The sequence below is a fragment of the Chiloscyllium plagiosum genome, unplaced genomic scaffold (genome assembly GCF_037043375.1).
Source record: "Chiloscyllium plagiosum isolate Xiang-an unplaced genomic scaffold, Cpla_swu_hap1 HiC_scaffold_5, whole genome shotgun sequence".
Classification (NCBI taxonomy): Eukaryota; Metazoa; Chordata; class Chondrichthyes; order Orectolobiformes; family Hemiscylliidae; genus Chiloscyllium; species Chiloscyllium plagiosum.
The window spans coordinates 20828424-20851486 of NW_028270143.1; the positions used below are offsets into that span (position 1 = coordinate 20828424).

The following is a 23063-nucleotide window of genomic DNA, read 5'->3' on the forward strand; positions in this document are numbered from 1 at the left end:
TGTACAGCACGGAAACAAACCCTTCGTTCCAACCTGTCCATGCCGACCAGATATCCCAACCCAATCTAGTCCCATCTGCCAGCACCTGGTCCATATCCCTCCAAACCCTTCCTATTCATATACCCATCCAGATGCCTTTTAAATTGTTGCAGTTGTACTGGCCTCCACCACTTCCTCTGGAAGCTCATTCCATACACGTACCACCCTCTGCGTGAAAAAGTTGCCCCTTAGGTCTCTTTTATATCTTTTCCCCCCTCACTCTAAACCTATGCCCTCTAGTTCTGGACTACACCACCCCAGGAAAAAGACTTTGTCTATTTATCCTATCCATGACCCCTCGTGATTTTATAAACCTCTATAAGGTCACCCCTCAGCCTCCGACACTCCAAGGTAAACAGCCCTAGCCTATTCAACCTCTCCATATAGCTCAAATCCTCCAACCCTGGCAACATCCTTGTAAATCTTTTCTGAACCTTTTCAAGTTTCACAACATCTTTTTGATAGAAAGGAGACCAGAATTTGCACGCATATTCTTACAGTGGTCTACCCAATGTCCTGTACAGCTGCAACATGACCACCCACCTCCTGTACTCAGTACTCTGACCAATAAAAGAAAGCATACCAAACGCCACCTTCACTATCCTATCTACCTGCGACTCTACTTTCAAAGAGCTTTGAACCTGCACTCCAAAGTCTTTGTTCAACACTCCCTAGGACCTTAGCATTAAGTGTATAAGTCCTGCTAAGATTTGATTTCCCAAAATGTAGCACCTCATATTTATCTAAATTAAACTCCATTTGCCACTTCTCAGCCCGTTGGCCCATCTGATCAAGATTCTGTTGTAATCTGAGGTGATCTTTGCTGCCCACCACACATCCAATTTTGGTGTCATCTGCAAACTTACTAACTGTACCTCTTATGCTCACATCCAAATTATTTATGTAAATGACAAACAGTAGTGGACCCCTAGCACTGATCCTAGTGGCACTCCACTGGTCACAGGCCTCCAGTCTGAAAAACAACCCTCCACCACCACCACCCTCTCTCTTCTACCTTTTGAGCCAGTTCTGTATCCAAATAGCTAGTTCTCCCTGTATTCCATGAGATCTAACCTCGCTAACCAGTGTCCCATGGGGAACCTTGTTGAACACCTTACTGAAGTCCATATAGATTCCCTCCACCAACTTGCCCACCACTGACGTCAGGCTCACTGGTCTATAGTTTCCTGGCTTGTTCTTGCCACCTTTCTTAAACTGGCACCGCGTTAGCCAACCTCCAGTCTTCCGGCACCTCACCTGTGACTATCGATGATTCAACTATCTCAGTACTGTATGCTGTATGCAGTGGATGTTTGCTGGAAATGTGTTGCTGGAAAAGCGCAGCAGGTCAGGCAGCATCCAGGGAACAGGAGAATCGACGTTTCGGGCATAAGCCCTTCTTCAGGAATGGGGAAAGTTTGTCCAGCAGGCTAAGATAAAAGGTAGGGAGGAGGGACTTGGGGGAGGGGCGTCGGAAATGTGATAGGTGGAAAGAGGTCAAGGTGAGGGTGATAGGTCAGACTGGGGTGGGGGCGGAGAGGTCGGGAAGAAGATCTCAGGTTAGGAAGCCGGTGCTGAATTTGATGGATTTGACTGAGACAGGGTGGGGGGAGGGGAAATGAGGAAACTGGTGAAATCCGAGTTGAACTCGGATTTCACCAGTTTCCTCATTTCCCCTCCCCCCACCCTGTCTCAGTCAAATCCATCAAATTCAGCACCGCCTTCCTAACCTGAGATCTTCTTCCCGACCTCTCCGCCCCCACCCCAGTCTGACCGATCACCCTCACCTTGACCTCTTTCCACCTATCACATTTCCGACGCCCCTCCCCCAAGTCCCTCCTCCCTACCTTTTATCTTAGCCTGCTGGACAAACTTTCCCCATTCCTGAAGAAGGGCTTATGCCCGAAATGTCGATTCTCCTGTTCCCTGGATGCTGCCTGACCTGCTGCGCTTTTCCAGCAACACATTTCCAGCTCTGATCTCCAGCATCTGCAGACCTCACTTTCTCCACAGTGGATGTTTGATCTACTGAATAGGACATGATGGCATCGGTTTATTATTTCCTATTTCCTGTCATTTTCTCCTGCCGATCGGATATTCTTGTGTCTCCTTCTCATGTCCATAGAATTTACCACTACTTGCTATTGACCCTGCTTTAGAAGAAAAATATTAACAATAGAACATTTGGACAGAGTGCGGTGCTAAGTTTAAAAAATTTTTCTTCACTTGTTAGGTGAGGAGATGGTTTTTTCTTTATATACTTGTTGCATGATGTTCATCCAACCATTCAACTAAGATAGTGAGTGTAGCAATGATGGGCACGAACCTGAGCCACCATTTTGAGCCAGATGGTCATACACTTAGAAAACACAAACGAAACAACTATGTGTTCTGATAATCTTTGGCCTTTATTTTAACAGTAGTCTCCAAGAAGAGCATGAGCAGGCAGAGGCGGTCTTGCATGAAGGTGAAGAGAGAGCCAAGACATTTGAAAATAAACAATCTGATTGTGGAATAGAGGAAGTGAAGAATTGCCAAGCAAGTGAAGAGCTCATTCATTCAAATGTGCAAATTACTGAGTTGGTGTCAGATATACCAGACCTAAAAGATGATCTCTCCAGCGATGAAAGAAGTCTTTGCGAAGGCGGTGTTGCTAAAGAAACTGCTGAAAATAAGAAGATCTCCAATCAAGAATGCCTTGATGGGTATGTTGTATAATATGCAGTGCAACTCTACGCACTGGCATGGTGTAGTGGTTAGCACTGCTGCCTCACAACGTCAGGGACACAGATTCAATTCCGATCCTAGCATGACTGTCTGTATGGTGTTTTCACATTCTCCCTGTGTCAGCATGGGTTTCTTCTGGGTGTTCTGGTTTCCTTCCACAGTTCAAAGATGTGCAGATTAGGCCATGCAAAATTACTCAGTGTTCAGGGATGTGCAGGTTAGACGAATTAGCCAAAGGACATGTGCAGTTCCAGGCATAGGTTTTGGGGGGGGGGGGGAGGGGAGGGGAGAAGAGTCTGGGTGGGATGCTTCTTGGAGAGCTGGAGTGGACTTGTTAGGCCAAATGGCCTGTTTCCATGTTGTAGGGATTCTATGGAAATCTGCACATTTTCTAAATTGAATCGGAATGGGTGAAGCTTTTCAAATAAAGTGCAAAATTTAGTATTTGTTTCATTACATCCGTGGTAAGGCAAAGAGGTAAAAATCACTTGGGTAGTAATCTAGAGTCCAAGACTAATGTTCTATGCACGTAGGTTTGAATTCCACCATGACAGGTGGTGAAATTCAAAGTCCGTAAAAAGAAAAATTAAAAGAATTAATAATTAGAATAATTAATTGCCTACTTACGACCGTGCACTGATTGTCTGAAATACCCATTTGCTTCACTGATGTCCTTTTAGGGAAGGAAAGCTGTGTCATCTTTACCTGGTCTAGTGTGACTCCAGACCCACAGCAATTTGGCTGACTTTTAACTGCCCTCTGAAATGGCTTAGCAAGCCACGTAGTTGAAGGGCAGTTTAGAATGGGCAATAAAATCCTTGCTAGTGACACCCATATCCCAAGACCAATTTAAAAAAAGGTCTGTGGCTCTTCTTCCTACATCACGCTTTCCTATATTGCATTCCATCTGCCAGTTCTATGTCCACTCTCCTAGCCTGTCCAGGTCTACCAGTTCTCCTTTGTCTGACTTGTTCATTACGTCATTAAAGAATTCTGACAGATGTATAAGGCATGACCTCCCATTGATGAAGCCATGTTGACTTAGCCCAATTTTACCGTGCACTTCCAAGTATGCATCTTCCATAACGGACTCTAAATAACCAGCCTCTAGTTTCCTATCTTCTGCCTCCCTCCGTTCTTACACGTTAGCCATAATCCAATTGTCTGGCATCCCTCCAACTCTAATGACTCCTGAAAAATCACCACCAAAGCCTCCACAGTTTGCTGTCCTATCTCCTTCAGCACTCTGGGGTGTGACCCGGCAGGTCCAGGTTATTTATTCACTTTCAGGCCTCTCTCCACCTCCTGTACCCTTTTTAAAATATTTTTATTGAGAAAAGATTTTGAATTTTTTTACAAAATTATAAAATTACTACAGAATAGTATAACAATCTTATAATATAACAAACAATAAACAAACTCGTAGTCTACTCCACAAACAGTTTAAAAGAAACAATGATTTTAAAAAAAGCTACCCATGCTACAATTCAATGAATGATCAAACAAAATAAACTAAATTAAATTGGATTGAATCAAGGGAAAATAACTTAAATTACAATGTTCAGTGCAACCCCACCAAAGCTTCCCATCACCGGGAACATCAGTTGGTATACCCATATTTATTCGGGATTCTTCCTCTCAGGGGCCCCTGGCCCTCCAGACACAGCCCGGCGGCTACACAAAGGCCCTAATCAATGCAGCCAGCAAGTCTGCGTCTATATAGTTCAAAAAGGGCTGCCACATCCTATAAAAGAGTTCCGTTTTCTGGTGCCCTGTACTTGTAAGGAAGTCCAGGGGATATGCTCCATAACTAACCTACGCCACCCCAAAAGTCCTGTGAGATTTTCCGATGTCCAGCCATTCAGAATGCTCTTCCTCGCATGATATGAGAGAATATTAAACAGTTTCTTCCCATGCACATCTAAAGAGGGCAGATTGGGCAGACCCAAGATGAGGGACACCGGATGTACCTTGACCTCTGTTTCTAAGACCCCTTCCAAAGCACTCACTACAGCGCCCCAATACCTATGAAGCTTGTGGCATGACCACAAGCAATTAGTAAGAGTACCAATATGTGTATTAGATTTGGGACACATTGGAGACTTTTTAAATTAAATTTCGCAAGCCGCTCCAGTGCTGAATAAGCTCTGGAGGACCTTCAGTTGCATCCTCCCATGCGTCTGAAAAAACTTCCACCCCCAATCCTGAGTCCATATCCAGCACAGCCACTCAATGTCAGTTGAGACACTACCCCTCTAGTAAATGGTAGAGGGTACTGATCGAGAGAATACCTGTGGACTGAAGAACTTCCCTCTCCACATCAGACTTGTAGGGATTACCCAATAATGTTTTTTTTTCTGTATAAAGTCGCTAATCTGAAAATAACGGAAGAGGTTCCTACTAGACAGTTCATATGTCTTGCTCAGCTGATTGAAAGACATCATGACCTTCTCCTCGCCCCCCCCCCACCAAATAAGTCTCCCAAGCAAGAAACTCCTCTAGACTGCCAGAGGCATTGATCCCATTCGAAATCCTGGCATTCCTGCTATGGGAGTAAAAAGGGAAGTTTCATATAAATTGCCCTCACTTTAGCTTTAACCTGTTAAGGGCAGTCTGATTTCTACAATGGTCCATAGCAGTCCTCTTCTTGTCCATAAACAACAAATTAATGAGGGGCCATTTTTGCCTGCAAATTGACCTCCGGTCCTGGCAAGCCCAATCAGTCACATCGGATAATAGGGAACTTAATTGATATTTCTTAAAATCTGGAAAGTCCACATCCCCTATCCCTTGTGAAAGCTGCAATTTAGCAAGCTTAATAGAGGTCGCCTGTAATGCCAGATGGAAGACCCAAGCCACCTGTTAAACCTCCATAGCACTTCTCTAGAAAGCAAAGCAAGCATTCGCATGGGATAAAATAAACGAGGAAGAATGTTCATTTTAACCAGGGCTATTCTACCCAACCAGGATATCAGAGGAGCCTCCCAGCACTGAAGGTCCTGTCTTATCTTCGGCAACTGCACAAATTTAGTTTTGTATAATTGATCAAAGGCCGGAGCAATAAAAATGCTTAAATACAGGAAACCTCCCTGTGACCACCTGAAAAGGAATCTGATTCCACCCCCAAGAGAGGGTACTCTGACAAGCCCCACCTCCACAGGCATGGCCTCCGACTTCATAAAATTGGTTTTATACCCCGAGAAAGAACTAAATAAATGAATCACCTGTATTAAATGGGCTTCGATATTGTCAGGTTAGTTAGAAAAAGAACATAATCTACATAAAGGGTGATTTTATGCCCCACCCACCCCCGATCCCACCTCCGGAGCAACTATATTGGGGTCTCTCTCCGGATAGCTTCTGTCAATGGCTCAATCACTAATGTAAACAGCAGCGGTGAAAGGGGGCACCCTTGTCTGCTACCTCTATCAATATTAAAATTGTCAGACCTTATGCCATTAGTGAGAACCGTTGCCTTAGGTTGCTATATAATATTGCCATCCACCTGGCAAAGAACCCCCGCAAGACCAAACCGTCCCAACATAAAAGAGGTACGGCCACTACACCCTATCAAACGCTTTCTCTGCGTCCAGAGAGACTACCAAGCCCGGAATCGACCCTTGCTGGCATACCTGAATCATATTCAGTACTCGTCTAATGTTGTTAGAGGACCTGCGACCCTTAACAAAACCTGTCTGGTCCTCCTTTACAATGGAGGGCAATACCTTCTCCAAACTCCACGCCAGCTTTCCCTCCCTTGAGAATAAGGGAGCTCTTAGCATCTCTGAGGATGGGTGGCAGTTTTGACTGTACGAATAATTGTACATGTTCAATATTAGCCTGACCAACATGTTTGTAAACCCCTTATAAAACTCGCTGTGAAATCCATCTGGGCCGGGTGCTTTTCTGCTCTGGAGCTGCCTCACCGCTTCCTGTATTGCTTGGATTGTCAGAGGGGCATTTAAAAGAGACACCTGCTCCGAAATTATACCTGGGAGATACAAGGTCTTAAAGGACTCCATCTTCACCAACCTGTCCTCACAGCCCTCTGACCAGTACAACTCAGAATAGAATTTCCTAAAGGCTGTGTTAATCTTTTTGGAATCGCAAGTGAGAGTGCCAGCACACACTCTGATGGGTGTGATAGATTGGGGGGCATTCTTCTATCTGGCCAGGTATGCCAGGTATCTACCCAGCTTATACTTAAATATCTTCTGTTTTGCAAAGGAGATCTCCCTCTTTGCTGTTTGGGTGATTGCAGAGCTCAGAGCAGCCTGAGGGCTGTAATCCACTACAACCCAGTCACACACGGCCTATCAAAATATGCAGTCTTGGCTGCCTTTAACCGGTCCATAAGCATATGCTGCTGCTCTCACCTCTGCTGCTTCCGGTTCGCCGAGTAAGAAATAATCAAACCCCTTGCATAGGCCTTGGCAGTCTCCCAGAGAACCGACGGATTACTGGCCATACCTGAATTAATATCCCTAAAAATGTTAAATTTGTGCAAAAAATAAACTTGCTGTCCTTCAGGAGGAAAGGATCCATGTGCTAATGCCACACACCTGTCCTATTGCTTCTGGCCTTAACCGCCAGATACACTGCCACATGGTCAGAAATGGCTGTGTTCCCAATTCTACAGCACAGCACCGAATCAAAAAGGCCGGTGGAGGAACAACATGTCAATCCCAGTGTAGCACTAGTCTGGGTTGGAGAAGAACGTAAATTCCCTACCCTCAGGGTGAAGACATCTCCACACATCCACCAGCCCCGACTCCCCACTCATGTCCACCGGTTGTCTGGATTGCGGGAATATGCTCGCAAGACCCCTGGGCACCCTGTCTACCTCAGGGTCCATAAGACGATTATAATCGTATGGCATACTCCAAGGGCCATCAACCTGAAAAGTGCATCTCTTAAAAGTTTGAGGGGGTGGGCAGGGCAAGGCAATGTACATTCACAATCCTGTACTCCTCACCATGTATTAAAGCTTTGAGGATCACAAACTGCCCATATTTGTCCTTAATTTGGTCTAACAGCTAAAATGGGAGATGCTTCTGGATGAGTATAGCTACTCCTGTGCTTTTAGAATTAAAGGACGAGAAAAACACCAAACCCTGTAACTTTAAATGCTTCTTATGGGCTAAATGTTTTTCTTGCAACAGGGCTACATCGACCTTTTCTGAAGCTCAATGTTATCTTCTTTCTCTAAATCGGTGAATGACTTCCCTTAATATTCCAGGTGCACCATTAAACCGAACAATTAGCCATAGCCATCTGAGACTGCCCTTGACCCTGCCGCCCCCCGAGATGAAAAACCCTACTCCTTAATATGCTGAGTGAAAACAGTAAAAAAAATTTGTTTCAACTAGAAAATACAACTACAAAAACTACCAAAGCAAAACTTTTAAAAACTGTTTTTACAGTGAATATAAAACAAATAAGAGGAGACTTTGCCCCTTGCCCAAAGAGGACATTTGCACTACCCACTAACCCGGCCATGGTTGCTTCTAGCTTAAGCTGTGCCCCAAACCCAGGAAAAACAAAGTTTAAAAAAAATGTATGTATCTCATAACAACAAAAAAATCAGAAGTGGGCATTCAATCCATCCCATCCGTACTTTGACCCCAGTTAAGTACTGACTTAAACAAATACTCCAAAGCACCCTCCCATCCCAGACCAAGAAAGAGAGAAGTAAAGAAAAGGGAATAATAGAAGAAAAGACAATGGGAGGGGAGAAAGAAGAAAAAAACAAGGACCCCTACATATTAAAAGAGAACAACTAGGTAAACAAGGTAAGCCATGGGGAAAGCAAAAAACACTATTGTCCATATTACTTGAACCAGCCAGTCTATTTTGAATTGTCCAGGAAGTCCTTCGCCTTTTCTGATGAGTCAAAATTATACACAGACCCTCCATGGCTGAAATGTAACACAGCCAGGTACCTTACAGAGTACTGCATATTCACGTCTCTCTTAGCCTCTTCTTTACCTCATCAAAGGCCTTCCTCTTGCAACCACAACCGCAGAAAAGTCCTGGAAAAACATAATTTTTGATGCCTTGTATATCAGGGCCTGTGGATCCTTCCCCAGTGCTCTGGAAGCTTCCAACACCATTTTCTGATCTCTATATCGTGGAGTCGCACTAGGACCAGACCGGGTGCTGGTCTGATCCGGGCCTGTGCACTGCGACCCGGTGGGCCTGCTTGACACGCACCCAGCCTGCCTCAACCTCCAGCCCCAAGAACTGCGGAAGCCATTGCTCTGTAAAGCTGACTAGCTGGCCTCCTTCCTCCCATTCCAGCAGCCCGATCAGGCAGATGTTCTTCTGATGGCCTCAATTTTCGAGGTCATTAACCTGCTCCACTAAGGCCCATACCTGACTCTCCAGGACCTGAACCTGACCCACTGAGGATTCTGCCGCAGTCTGCAAAGCTGAAGCCCATTGCTCCACCTCCTCCACCCGCTGCCCTAGATGCTGGATCTCCTGCTCGTGCTTTTGCAGCGTGGCCGAGATCAGTTCCAATCTGGTCGAGGTAAGTCTCTTGGAGAGTTTGCGGAGACCGATGCTGTGGCCATGGGCATGTCCGTTGCTGCAAGGGAGTGCCCTGCTTGTTGCGATCCACACTGCCCTTTTCCTTTAGTCATCTTCCCTGATCAACAAAACTAATACACAACAATTCTGGGAACCTATGACTGCTGATTTTTGCCACAGTAGCTAAAAAAAGAGAGGGTAAATGCACCACCTTGCCTGGGTTATGGTGCAGAGTTCAGCAGGACTCTATACTAGATCACCGCTATCTTGGATCTCCCCTGTTCCACGTTCTTAATGATGGCCATCATTCTCACATCTGCCTCCTGACTGTCTTGAAATTCTGGTATGCTGTTGGTGTCTTTCACTGTGAAAACTGATGCAAAGTATCTACACCATTCCTCTGACATTTCTTTGTTCCCCTCACTACTTCTCCAGCTTCATTTCTCAGTGGTTCAATGTCCCCTCTTGCCTTTTTCAAATATCTAAAAGTTTCTTGCATTCTTTTATATTACTAGCCAGTTTAGCCTTGAATTTCATCTTCTCCCCCTTATTGCTTTTTCAGTTATTCTGTGCTGCTTTTAAAAGGCCTCCCAATCCTCTGGCTCCCCACTAATCTTTACCACATTGTATGTTTTTGCCTTTATGCTGTCCCTGACATCCCTCATCACCCATGGTTCCCTTGCCCTGCCCTTAGTATGTTTATTCTTCTTTGTGATGAATTTCTGCTGTGCCTTCCGAATTATCCCCAGAAATCTCTGCCATAGCTGCTCCACCATCTTTCCTTTTAGGTTTCACTACCAGTCAACTCTGGCCAGCTCCTCTGTTGTGTTATTAATTGTAATACGGTTACATTTTTCTGAGCTTTTCCCCTTCAAACTGCAGAGTGAATTCTGTAATATCATTCCTCTGGACCCAGCTCTTTGCTCTTGCTGCAAGCAGGACATGTGCTCCCCTGGTGACTCTCATTGGCTGTTCTCATTATCTCGATGCTTCTGTCCTGAGTTGGTAGTCAAAAGGCTCAGTGGTGAGCCCATCAGCAGCAAGCATGGGCTGTATAAGATGGGCTGACATCCCGTATAAGATGCAAGTCAAGACTGTAATCAAATACTGTCCACGTCCCTAGATAGGTTTGGCTCCAATTGTAGTGGTATTTACCATGAGCAGTGCAATAATCCAAGGCTTCTTTGACAACACCGGTCAATCCAGTGACTTCTGCCTAAAAGGTAAAAGGCTGTAGGGCATGGAAACAACAACACCTCTAGCTCTGTTCTAAATTGTTCACTTTCCTAAATTGGAAATATCTTACTGTCCCTTCACTGTTTTTGTGTCAAAAACCTGAAACTTTGTTCCCTAAAAGCACGGTTGGTATCTTGACATTAAATGAACTGTAGCAGTTTGTGATGCAAGTTAGTATACTTGGAATTTGGATTATAAAACAAAACAAAAATATTTACTTTTGTAAAGGAAAATATACAAAAGTAAACTTTTGGTTTTAGTTCTGTGAAGATGACTTTTTAAAAATATCATTTTTGAAAAGTGAGCTCTAAGTAGACTTTCTGAAAATACATGATTAAAGCTAAGTGACTCAATTGGGGACCTGGGCACTTAATTGCTGAGTGTACAAAGTTAAGCTTTGATGACATACAGAAAACAAAATGACCCAGGAGCCACTAGTAGGTTGAATTCACCTTAGCAGAAGGCAGTTTCTTTAATTTGTAAAAGATTCCAAGATGTGAGTAGAAAGAAGTATCCAAGACCTTAAATCTGACGAGAATCCTTCATGTCATCAGAGCTGTAATGTCTTAAATGGTTTCAACAATAACCAGAGTTGGCTGGAAAGAGTCATTTCAATAAGAAATTCAAGAGATTCAAGATAAGTGATAATTCACTGAGGTTGAATATGTTTGAAGAATGTTGCTGGAAAAAGGGTTGTATCTTTTCTTATTTGTTTATTGTATGTGAGTGTACCTGGCGATGCCAGAATTTATTACCTATCCCTGATTACCAACTGTTATTAATGTGGGTCTGGAATAGCAAGTAGGCCAGACCAATTAAGAATGACTGACTCATTTTCTTCTCTGAAGGACATTATTGACTGTGTATTAAAAATCCGTCAGGTTCACTGGTGATTCCATGGCTGCCATTACTCTAACTGCCCAGATTTTAATTGAATTCAAACTTCACCTTCTGCCGTGGTGTGATTTTTGAAGCCTTGTCCTGCGAATATTAGTCTGAGGCTTTGGATTACAATTAGTGATATTACTATTACACCTCTGTCTGGTAAAATCTTTCTAAAGATCTATGTAGTTTTGCTTCTCTAAATGTCATTGCAAGTGTATTGACAGCCTTGTATAAATGTGCTCAGTGATTGATCGCCACAATAACCAAACTGCAAAGTAAGGCAACTCACCATCACCACCTCAAGGGAAATTAAGGATAATTTCAATAAATGCTGACTTTTCCAACAAATTTAAAATATGATAATCTTTGGATGCAAGTTTGCTCGCGGAGCTGGAAGGTAACATCAGTGAGCCTCTGGTGAAGTACTTGTGGTATGTCCCACTTTCGATTTGTGTTTAGGTTTCTTTGGGTGGGTGATATCATTTTCAGTTCTTTTTCTCAGAGGATTTGTAGATGGAGTCCAAATTGATGTGTTTATTGATAGAACTCCAGTTGGAATGCCACAGTTCAAGGAATTCACGTGCATGTCTCTGTTTGGCTTATCCTGGGATGGATGTGTTGTCCCAGCCAAAGTGGTGTCCTCCGTTGTGTGTATGTAAGGATACTAGTGAGAGTGGGTCAAGTATCCTGGTGGCTAGTTTTCTGTCTGTCCAATGTAGTGTTTGTTACAGTCCTTGCAAGGTATTTTGTAGAAGAACTTAGTTTTACTTGTTGTTTGTACAGGGTCTTTTAAGTTCATTAGCTCCTGTTTAAGTGGATTGGTAGATTTGTGGGTTACCATGATGCCAATAATGTCTTGCTGCATTTAGACATCATTGGTGATGGCATTTCAATTAATCAGAAACATGAAGTTAGTTTAACCAGTTGTATTAATAGTGAAATGCCATGGGTAGTCCTTCTATCGGCGATGAGAAATGGGATTCAAGGCACTGACTTTAAACACAGTTCAACAGAATCGTCCCGGGATACAGTGTAATTGTAACGATAGCTGATGAACACCACTGCAGATAAGTGTTAAAGCTGCCACTTTTATTTGCATAACAACCTAATAAAGGCTGCATTACATTTTTGCATTTTTTAAATAGAATCCCTACAGTGCAGAAGCAGGCCATTCAGCTCATCAAGTCTGCACCGACACCCAGAGGAGCATTCATTACAAACCCACCTCCTACCCTAACCTATACATCCCTGGACACTTTGGGCAATTTAGCATGGCCGATCCACCTAACCTGCACAACTTTGGACTGTGGGAGGAAACCGGAACACCCAGAGGAATCCCACACAGACACTGGAAGAATGTGCAAACTCCACACAGACAGCCACCCGAGGGTGGATTCAAACCTGGGTCCCTGGCACTGTGAGGCAGCAGTGCTAACTACTGAGCCACCATGTATTTTCTGTACAATTATAAGTTTGAAAAAACCCAGTGCTGATTTGCTTATTCATGTTGTACACACATACAATATTAGAATTGGGAGAGAGGAGGCAACATTAAAGTTCAACAATTAATTTTATTCCATCACGTAGCTGGTGCATTTTCTATGGCAACATCTGTACCAATCAGTACACATGCCAATAAGTCAGCCGTCTACTCTCATAAAGGACAAATGTTTTTCTTTTCCCTTTACATTGGTATTTCTTGTCAGTTGTTCTGGTGAGTGCAAGATTTAAGAAACACCTGGACAAAATGTATTATTTTTTTAAGCGATTCTCACACTAAAAATACATGAACAGAGTAATTAAACTATATTGATGAAAATAAATTGTGCAGCAGAAATTATTTTGTCTCTTGAAGGGAGGAAGACTTGTACCGGGATGAAGCTGAGATAGAAAAGGAAAAAAATCAAAGATTGATCTCTGAAAGCCAACCAGCAGGTAATCTTTTTTCTGTCTTCACAAATAGACCTTTTTTTGCTGCTGTCATTCTCCTCTTCGCACCAATTAAGTCAGCAGGGATGCAGCATCATCATTTTGGCCAAGATTTATGCTGCTTAGTGAAGTAAAACTGCTGTCAAAAAGGCAAGAATGTTGCAGTTACATAGATTAGATGGTCATGAGATGGTCAGATAATCAGCTACTAGAGCCACATGAAGTTAGGTGCTTAACAGTTTTTAACAAAGTATACTTATTCGCTAATTTGGTACTCTGCTATAATGACTTTCCTGACTGATATCATAGAGTCATAGAGATGTACAGCATGGAAACAGCCCCATCGGTCCAACCCGTCCACGCCGACCAGATATCCCAACCCAATCTAGACCCATCTGCCAGCACCTGGCCCATATCCCTCCAAACCCTTCCTATTCATATACCCATCCAAATGCCTTTTAAATGTTGCAATTGTACCAGCCTCCACCACTTCCTCTGGCAGCTCATTCCATACATGGAAAAGTTGCCCCTTAGGTCTCTTTTATATCTTTTCCCCTCTTATCCTAAACCAATGCCCTCTAGTTCTGGACTCCCCCATCCCAGGGAAAAGACTTTGTCTATTTATCCTATCCATGCCCCTCATGATTTTGTAAACCTCTATAAGGTCATCCCTCAGCATCCAACACTCCTGGGAAAGCAGCCCCAGCCTGTTCAGCCTCTCCCTATAGCTCAAATCCTCCAACTCTGGCAACATCCTTGTAAATCTTTTCTGAACCCTTTCAAACTTCACAACATCTTTCCAATAGGAAGGAGACCAGAATTGCACGCAATATTCCAACAGTGGCCTAACCAATGTCCTACAGCCGCAACATGACCTCCCAACTCCTGTACTCAATACTCTGACCAATAAAAGGAAGCATACCAAATGCTGCCTCCACTATTCTACTTACCTGCGACTCCACTTCCAATGAGCTATGAACCTGCACTCCAAGGTCTCTGTAACAATTCAAATCATAGAATCATACAGAAGTGAAAAAGTCTTTTGACCTATCCTATTTACGCTACAAAACTATACAAAATCTACACCGTTCCTTCTTTCTAGCCACTAGGCCCAAAGCCTTGAATGTTATGACATTTCAAGTGCTCATCCAAGTACTTTTTTTAAAGGTTGTGAGGTTACCCACCTGAACTACCCTCCCAAGCAGTGCATTCCAGACCCCCACCACCCTCTGGGTTAAAAAAATCTTTCATCAGAAAAGTATTAAAATATCTGAATTGGGTCTTTTTAATGTGGTTGCCGTTGCACACATATGAATGAATATTAGTTTGATTCATATATCAGCTACCTCTGGCCGCTGGAAAATTATCCTCTCTGATGTTAATTAACTCGCTTTTGCTAGGACCCCTTGATGACATAATCAGTTAAATTCTGCTTTGATGTCAAGAGAAGTTAATCTTCCTCCTTTTTGCTATTCAACTCTTGTATGTACTTCGATTGATCAAGATTGGAATGAGATGTGGAACTAAGTGGTCAAGCATAGTCTGAATGGAGTATCAACCAACAAATTATTTTTGCATTAGCATCTATTAAATAAATTTGCTGATAAACAGGCAAAGATTACTAAAGTGGTAATTGATAAGGGAGATTTATTTTGTGAATAGAACACACCTAAGCCATTTTCATACTTTATTGCATTATCTACAGAAATTATAATAACGTGGCTAGAGGCAGCTTCTAATTCTGATGTTTAGATCTTCAGCAGTGCTGTGTAGATATTACAAGGCCCACAGTCCTCTTTGTTCCCAGTGCATTTTGCTTCATAGCGAGAATCAGGGTCACATAGCATGGGAACAGATCTTTCAGTCCAACTAGTCCACACTGACCATGTTCCCAAATTAAGCTAGTCCCACTTGGCTGTATTCGGCCCATATTCCTCCAAACCTTTCCTATTCATATAATTATCCTAACTTTTCAATGTTGTAACTGTACCTGCATCTGCCCACTTCCTCTGGCAGTTAATTCCACACACGAATCACTCTATAAAATGGTTGCCTGTCATGCCTTTTTTTAAACTTTCTCCTCTGATCTTAAAATTATGCCCCTTTTGAACTCTCCCATCCTAGGGAAAAGATTCTTGCTAATCGTTTATCAATGCCCCTCATTGTATAAGCCATCACTTTCGCTTAGAGAATAATCCTTCCTCAACCCCATCTTGTACACCAGATTCCTTATGAAATGATGGCCTGGGATTTTTGATTTTCCTAGAAGAAAACATTCCAGATGCTGGAAGAAGCATGCACCTCTTAGCTTTGGATTCTTTGACTCAGCTTGTAACTTATGCTGCCACAGTATCATTCTCTAATACTGAGGTGAAACAGCACAGGATGCCATTCAGCCCATGCCTGTACATGGAGTCTGTGAAAAGGGCAGGAAAATTGACATGAGGAATGCCATTGGCCGTAATCCTATTGAATTGTGTGGCGGGCTGAAGTGTCTGACTGACATACTTCTGTTTGTATTTAACATGGTCTTAAGCTCTTACATGATCTAATTGGTATCACTTTTCCCATAGATTCTGCAAGTACTTCCTTTCCAATTATTTCTCCAATTCCCAGTTGAAAGTTCCTCTGTGTCGCCCTTTCATGCAGCACATCCCAGATCTCAATACTTGCTGTGGCGAAGTATTTCCTGTCTCCCCTGTAGTTCGTCTTTAATCTGTAGGCCTTTCATTTAAAATAAAACATAATTACATTTCTATAGTGCTTTACACAGTGTTAGGACATCCTTCATCACAGACAATGGAAATATCTTTTGAAATATAGTTATTATGGAAATATAGAGACCAATTTGCGCACAAGATCCCGCGGTGTAACCGCAGTCAAGATTGGAAGTGCATGTAAATGGAAGTAAACACGTGAAAGATCTTTCCACTGCCTTTCAGAGAGTAGTTATACATTAAGGTGAGCAAATATGTAATGAAATCCTTTTCAACGCAAATCACAGAGGTGATTTACTTTTAGCAAGTGCAAGATGAGGGTAAAGTTGGCATGCTCCCAGAGGACCATGGGGTTGCTGCTCACATTGAAGAGAGGCGATTGGTGATGGTTTAACCTGAGGGTCGCTACACCTCCGATTAGGAGCGAGGTTGAGAAGGAGAGTCCTTGATAACTTCAGCTCATACTGAAATTTAACCTACACTACGGCATCACTCTGCATCGCAAACCAGCCAACTGCCCTGTCCCTCTTGAACCAGCTTTGCAATGTTTTCTTCATCAGTCATGGATTAAAACCCCTTGTTAGTATTCAACCTGCTTACCTTTAGAAAAGTGAAAAATGCCCACGTTGACATCAGAAGCCACAGCTGTGGATGTTTCCACTACCATTGAGCTTGGCTTCTTGTGCCCAATTTCACAGTCAAAGCTCCTGCTGTTGATAACTTCTAATTTCCACTGAGTACTGTAGGAATAGGTCTCGGTCACCTTCTCACCATCCTCTTCATAGTCCCTCAAATTGACGTATTTCAGTTTGCTCAGCATCTGCAAGAATTGGCTGGACACTGGAATTTATGATGATGGTGCCCTCGAGATTTGATTCATTTTTTTGGCTATGCAAGATCAGATTTCCATTGAGGGAAAATGCTTACTGAAACAAACTAGAATGGTTGAGAAACTCAGCAAGTCTGGCAGCATCTTTGGAGAGAGAAGCAAGTTAATGTTTTGAGTCCACTGTGATGACTTCTCAGAACTCAGAATTTGGATTCTGCACAGATGATGGCTGACCTCTTGCATTTCTTTTGCATTTTGTTCTTCAGATTTCCAGCAACTGAGGGTTTTTGTTGCTTCAGATGTTATGATTAACAAGAAATAATTCCTCTCAGTCGAGGCCCTTCTACTTGCACAAGTTACATATTTTGATTGGATGAGATTCCAGTTAGATGGTTAAAGGCAAATGAAAATTGTTTTAATATATTGTACCTTTGAAGCCTTTGGAATTTTCCAAAATAATTAAAATAAATTAATTGGACCTGAAGCATAGCCACTGAATTGCATACAGTAACAAATCTGTGTATGACATTGAGATCACGTATTGATGTTGGTGAATGGCGAGGACCCTCCAGCTACACAGTTCTTGTACTCCTCAACAGGCATTTAATGATGCAGTTTAAGAGATCAGCTAAAATCGAGCATCTGTACAAAGAATCTGCAAATGCATTGAAGTGTCAGCAGAGAGTAAATATTAAATCCTGAGGGAAGGCTTGCACTATTTATCTAATGTTGTATCTTGATATACTCATGCTGATTGTAATGGTTCATGTATTTTGCAAAATAAGAAAATTGACTTTGGTTTTTATTTGGTTTAATTTTCCCGATGTAGCTGCAACAGAATGGTCCACTGTTGAACCTGGTGTAGATGTTCTGGAATATTGTGCCAGGGAATGGAAGGGGAACACAGCAAAAGCACAACTAATGAAAGAGGTAGACAACTACGTTTGGAGCTTTCAATTTTGTTCTTAAATTAGATACAATTTTTGTTCACTTGTTCCTGTATTTTAATTTGAACAGAGGTCTGTATATGAAATAAAAGACTCAAGTTTTTCTGCAAATTGAACTGATAATTTCAGATTGAAATTGAAAGTAATTGTGGTAAATGTGGAAAGACCTCTGATATTTTTACATAAGATGCTATGAAAATGAACTTTTTTTTAGTTCTTGGAATTCTGGTAACATGTGTCCTTGCCATCAGCCAGTAACTTTGCAATGTTGCCTACTATCTGAATAATCAACTCTTGAGTAATCTCTCTTCCAGTGTGAAATCACTTTTCAAAACTAGAAAATAAGTGATGTAAATGTGGAATATTCCTTTGGACTGCTGTGATGAACATTTTACAAACCATTTGAGAATGCTATACGTAGCTTTTTTTTTTAACAGGCGTATGAAGCTGTATGTCAAACTTTCAGCTCTGTAAGAAGAGTACGAGGTGATAATTATTGTGCTTTAAGAGCTACATTGTTTCAAGTATTGAGTAATGTTAAACTTCTTCCTTGCCTGCAACAAGATGACCTCATCCAGGTACCTTTATGCATTATTTATTTTTTGACCTAAAAGTTTGTATCTTGTATTAAGATTGGGCAGTTTTTTTTTAATACTGTCTTTCTACACATACATGCAGATCATATAAAACGATATGTTTGTAGGTTATTGTGGTAGTGTTGAGGCAGGAGTTGGCAATAGATTTAGAACTTCTGATTAAAGAACCTGAAACACTAACTCTGTTCATCTTTCCATAGATGCAGCCAGACCTGATGAGTATTTCTAATATTTTCTGCTTTTAATTATATCTGAGATTGGTTGTTATTACTAGTACTATTTTTATCATAAATCCAAGTAGGCATATATTGAAAAAAAACTGCAGTAGGGTTTTTGCAATTGGAATTACCATCTGTCAGTTTCCAAAAAGCCCTGTTTAGAAATCTCCAGTTTATTCAGAGAAAATCACCCATGTTGGGAAGCATTCCCAGGCATCCTAGATTTCTTTGTCTACATTTTGAGGGACTAGTAATGGGCCAGTCCAGAAATGGAAAACGGGCAGACTGAGTGGTGTGTATGGGTCTGGTTTGATCTAGACCTGAAATATTTTGAATCTGCTTCAGGTTACTTCATCCCTGTAAACTGACGTCGAGAGTGTGGATGATGCTGGACAAGTACAGCAGGTCAGGCAGCATCAGAGGAACAGGAGATTAGAGGTTTCGGGCATAAGCCCTTCCTCAGGAATGAGGCTTGTGGGCCAGGGAGGCTGAGAGAGAAATGGGAGGGACGTGAGGCTGGGGGGGATGGTAGCTGGGAATGTGATAGGTAGATGAAGGTGGTGGGGAAAGGTGATAGGTCGGAGAGGAGGGTGGAGCAGATCGGTGGGAAGGAAGATAGACAGGTCAGGAAGGCAGTGCCGAGTTGGAGGCTTGCGACTGGGATAATGTGGGGGGAGGGGAAGAGGAAACTGGTGAAACCCACATTGGTCCCGTGTAGTTGCTTCCCAAAGTGGAAAATAAGGTGTTCTTCCTCCAGGTGGTAAGGGTTGGGCGATGGAGGATCTTCTAGGCATCGGGTGATAAGGGTTAGAGATTATCCTATTCCCAAACCTCCAACTCGGCCCTTATCTCAGTCCTAGCTCAGCAGTGCCCCCTTGACCGGTCCTACCTGTCCATCTTCCTTCCTTCCCACTCATCCGTTCCACTCTCCCCTCCAAGCTATCACTTCCACCTGCACCTTCATCAACCTATCACATTCCAGCTACCTTCTCTCCCCCCCCCCCCCCCCTCCCCCCTCCCCCCTCCCCTCCTCCCCACACCCTCCCTCCTCCCCACACCCTCCCTCCTCCCATTTATCTCTCAGCACCCCCGGCCCACCAACCTCATTCCTGATGAAGGGCTTATGCCTGAAATGACAATTTTCCTGCTCCTCGGATGCTGCCTTGAAGATCTAGACCCCTCCAAAGGGGCCTCTTGGTTTGAGATCGGTCAAAAGAATCATTAGGAGTAACGTCTGTTTAAAGCAAGGTTACCAGCTTAATAAAATAAGGCAGCCTGGCGCAGGTTTGTCCAGCAACACTGAGGTTAAAAGCTTCTGTGTTCTGTGGAGAAATGGCGCAATTACATTCAAAATTTACACATTATTTATTTGTTTTAGACATAGTACAGCCTTAATTACAAGAAAAGACCAATCACATATAATAAGGTGACATGATTTACAGCAGGTTAATCCAATGATGTTCCCCAGGAAAGAGTTCTTAATTTACGTAGACCACCATCCCATGCAAGCAGTTCAAGGTTAGTTCGAATACCAAATCACAGTCTTATGATTCATATTATGAAAAATCCATTGTTCTCTCTTATCTCTAAATACAACCAACTTGGCAAAACATCAGTTCAAGTTCACACAGTCAAATCATTACTTGCAGCCATTTTGTTGTTGTTTTAAATTGAAAAGTCATTTTGTAATTAATAAAAATCTACTGATACTTGTTGTTTCTGACAACAGCCTAAATTCAAATTTTAGCCTGACCTGCTGTGCTTTTCCAGCATCACACTCTTGACTGATCTCCAGCATCTGCAGTCCTCACTTTCTCCCCATACACTGAAATCTATTGTTGCAAGGCAGCATTCGGTTTTGTTTTGTTGGATCTATTTTAATAATGGTGTTCATAATAACTGAGAAATCAGAGCAGAATTATAATCAGAGTGGTAGCATTCTCAACTCATGAGTTTTAGCCCCACTACAGCTAGGGCACTGATTTACTAGATTAACTAGTAGGATGATTCTAATAGAATGGACAGTGAAAACTTTATAATAATCTGTTCATCTGTATTTTGCATGGTTTTAGCTGGCTAAATCATAGCATCACAAAATTGTTAATGTGCAGGAGGCCATTTGGTCCATTGTTTGTGCCCTGGCTCTCCAAATGACCTTTGACTTAATGCCAATCTCCTGACTTTTCCCTGTGCCTTTGCACATTATTTGTATTCAAATAGTCACCTAAAATCCTTCTGGATGCCTCATTTGAATTGCTGTCCACCATGATGCTTTCCAGGCTTGAACCTCCGAGGAAAAGGATTTTTTTAACCTTGTATTTGCTTGTTTTGCAAATCGCTTCAATCCTTTAATCTTTAATTCCTTTAAAAGTGGTAATGTTTCCACTCAGTTTTGAAAATTTCTATCAAATCTGCTTTTAATCATCTTCTCTTTGAGGCGAGTAGTCCCAACTTCTATAATGTATCTTTCTGACTGGTTCCAGAGATGGTAAACTTCACTTCTTCAATGCATTCACAACTTTCCAAAAGAAACCGTACGCTCAGTAGCACACTACTCCACCTGAAGTTTAACTAGTAACTTGTACAAGTTCAGCATACTTTCCTTTGTCTTGATCTCTATGTCCAGGAAGCTGTATGCTTCATTAACAGCTCTTTGCATCTACCCTACTCTACCTTTATTGACATGCTTACATATAGACCCAGGTCTTTTTGTTTCTGCATGACCCCCCTATTAAAAAAGGACCTAGACACTGTCTGCTTTATTAACTGCTCTTTCCATCTGTCTCACCACCTTCAGTGATCTGTGTATATATGCATCCAAGCTCTCTGCTTCAGCACCTCCTGTTTTATATTGACTTTCAATGTTCTTCCTACCAAAGTGTGTCGCCTTACATTTCCCTGTACTCAACCCCCATCTGCCACCTTGTTGCTTATTACACCACCCTGTCTATGTCCTTTTTGAAGTTATATACTGTCATAGAGTCATACAGTACAGAAAAGACCCTTTGCCCATTGCATCCACAACAAGAAAACTATCCTAAATCCACATTGCACTAGTCCAGCACTTAGTCAGTAGCATTGAAAGTTAACACCTTTCAACCGCTCACCCATGATTAATGTTTCCCGCTTCAACTACTGTGCAAGACCGTACATTCCAGATTCCCACCACTCTGTGTGAAAAAGTCTTTGCTCAAATCCCCTTCAACCTCCTGCCTTTCATTTTAAAAATGTTGCCTGCTTGGTATTGACCCTTCACCTAAGGGGAATAACTGCTCACCCTGTCCCATGCCGTTCATAATCTTATACACCTCAATCTGGTCCCATTTCATCCTTCTTTGCTCTAAAGAAAGCAAACTGAGTTTATCCAGTCTCTCTTCATAGCTAAACTCTCTATCTTAGGCAACATCATTGCAAATCTCCTCTGCACCCAGTCCAGTGTAACCTCATCCTTCAGTGCAGTGACCAGAATTGCACACAGCACTCCAGGTATGGTGTAAACAAAGTCCTTTACAACTTCAACATAATCAGTTCTGATGAAGCATCAATGGAGTCAAAATTTCTTTCTGTCTCAACAGATACTGCCAGTCCTGCTGAGTTTCTCCAGCATTTTCCGTTTTTGTTTTACATTTCCCACATCTGCAGTCTTTTATTTTTAGTCCGACATTACTTCCCTGTTCTTATAATCGAAATCATGACTGCTCAAGGTAAGTATCCCATAGGCTGCTTTAATTACCCCATTTAACCTATGCTGCCTTTGGGGTCTTTGGACAAGCACCTCAAGATTCCTCTTGAGTTTCCCAGTGTCCTACCATATATTGAGTACTCCATTGGGTTTGTTACTTCTTCCAAAGTGCATCACCTCTCACTTTTCAGGATTAAATTCCATCTGCCATCGATCTGTCCAATTGACCAATCTGTCTATTTCTTCCTGTAATCTAAGACCTCCTTCCTCTTCACTGTCAAACTTTGTGCCATCTGCAAACTTGTTTATCATGCTTCCCCTTATTTTCTTCATGATCATGATGCATGTTGCAAACAATAAAGGATCCAGTACTGATCCTTATGGTTTGCTAGTGGACACTGGCCTCCAATCACACAAACGACCTTCTGTCAGCTCTGCCTCCTCCACCAAGCCCATTTTGGATCCAACTTGACAAGTTGCCCTGGATCTTGGGTGCATTTACTTTCTTTATTGGTTTGCCATGTGTGAACCTTATCAAAGGCTTTGCTGAAATCCAGAAAAAACTACATCAACTGCCCTACCCTCAGCCAAATGCTTAGTCCCCTCTGAAAACTTCACTCAATTTTTTTTTAGGCATGAGCTCTCTCTGACAAAGCCATGCTGACTATCCTTTGACTAAGATGAAAATGTGTTGCTGGAAAAGCGCAGCAGGTCAGGCAGCATCCAG

At 42.4% G+C, this 23063-nt stretch overlaps 1 protein-coding gene across 14 annotated transcripts in view; it reads left to right on the forward strand.

Annotated features, from left to right (window-relative positions):
- LOC122549739 (uncharacterized) overlaps positions 1–23063 on the forward strand; it is a 68725-nt gene that overhangs the window by 25398 nt on the left and 20264 nt on the right. For all 14 annotated transcript variants that reach the window (XM_043689662.2, XM_043689668.2, XM_043689667.2 and 11 more), the window contains 4 exons: positions 2460–2744; positions 13274–13353; positions 17723–17823; positions 18278–18418. In XM_043689662.2, the coding sequence (XP_043545597.2) occupies positions 2460–2744; positions 13274–13353; positions 17723–17823; positions 18278–18418 (607 nt within the window). The remainder of the gene's footprint in view (positions 1–2459; positions 2745–13273; positions 13354–17722; positions 17824–18277; positions 18419–23063) is intronic.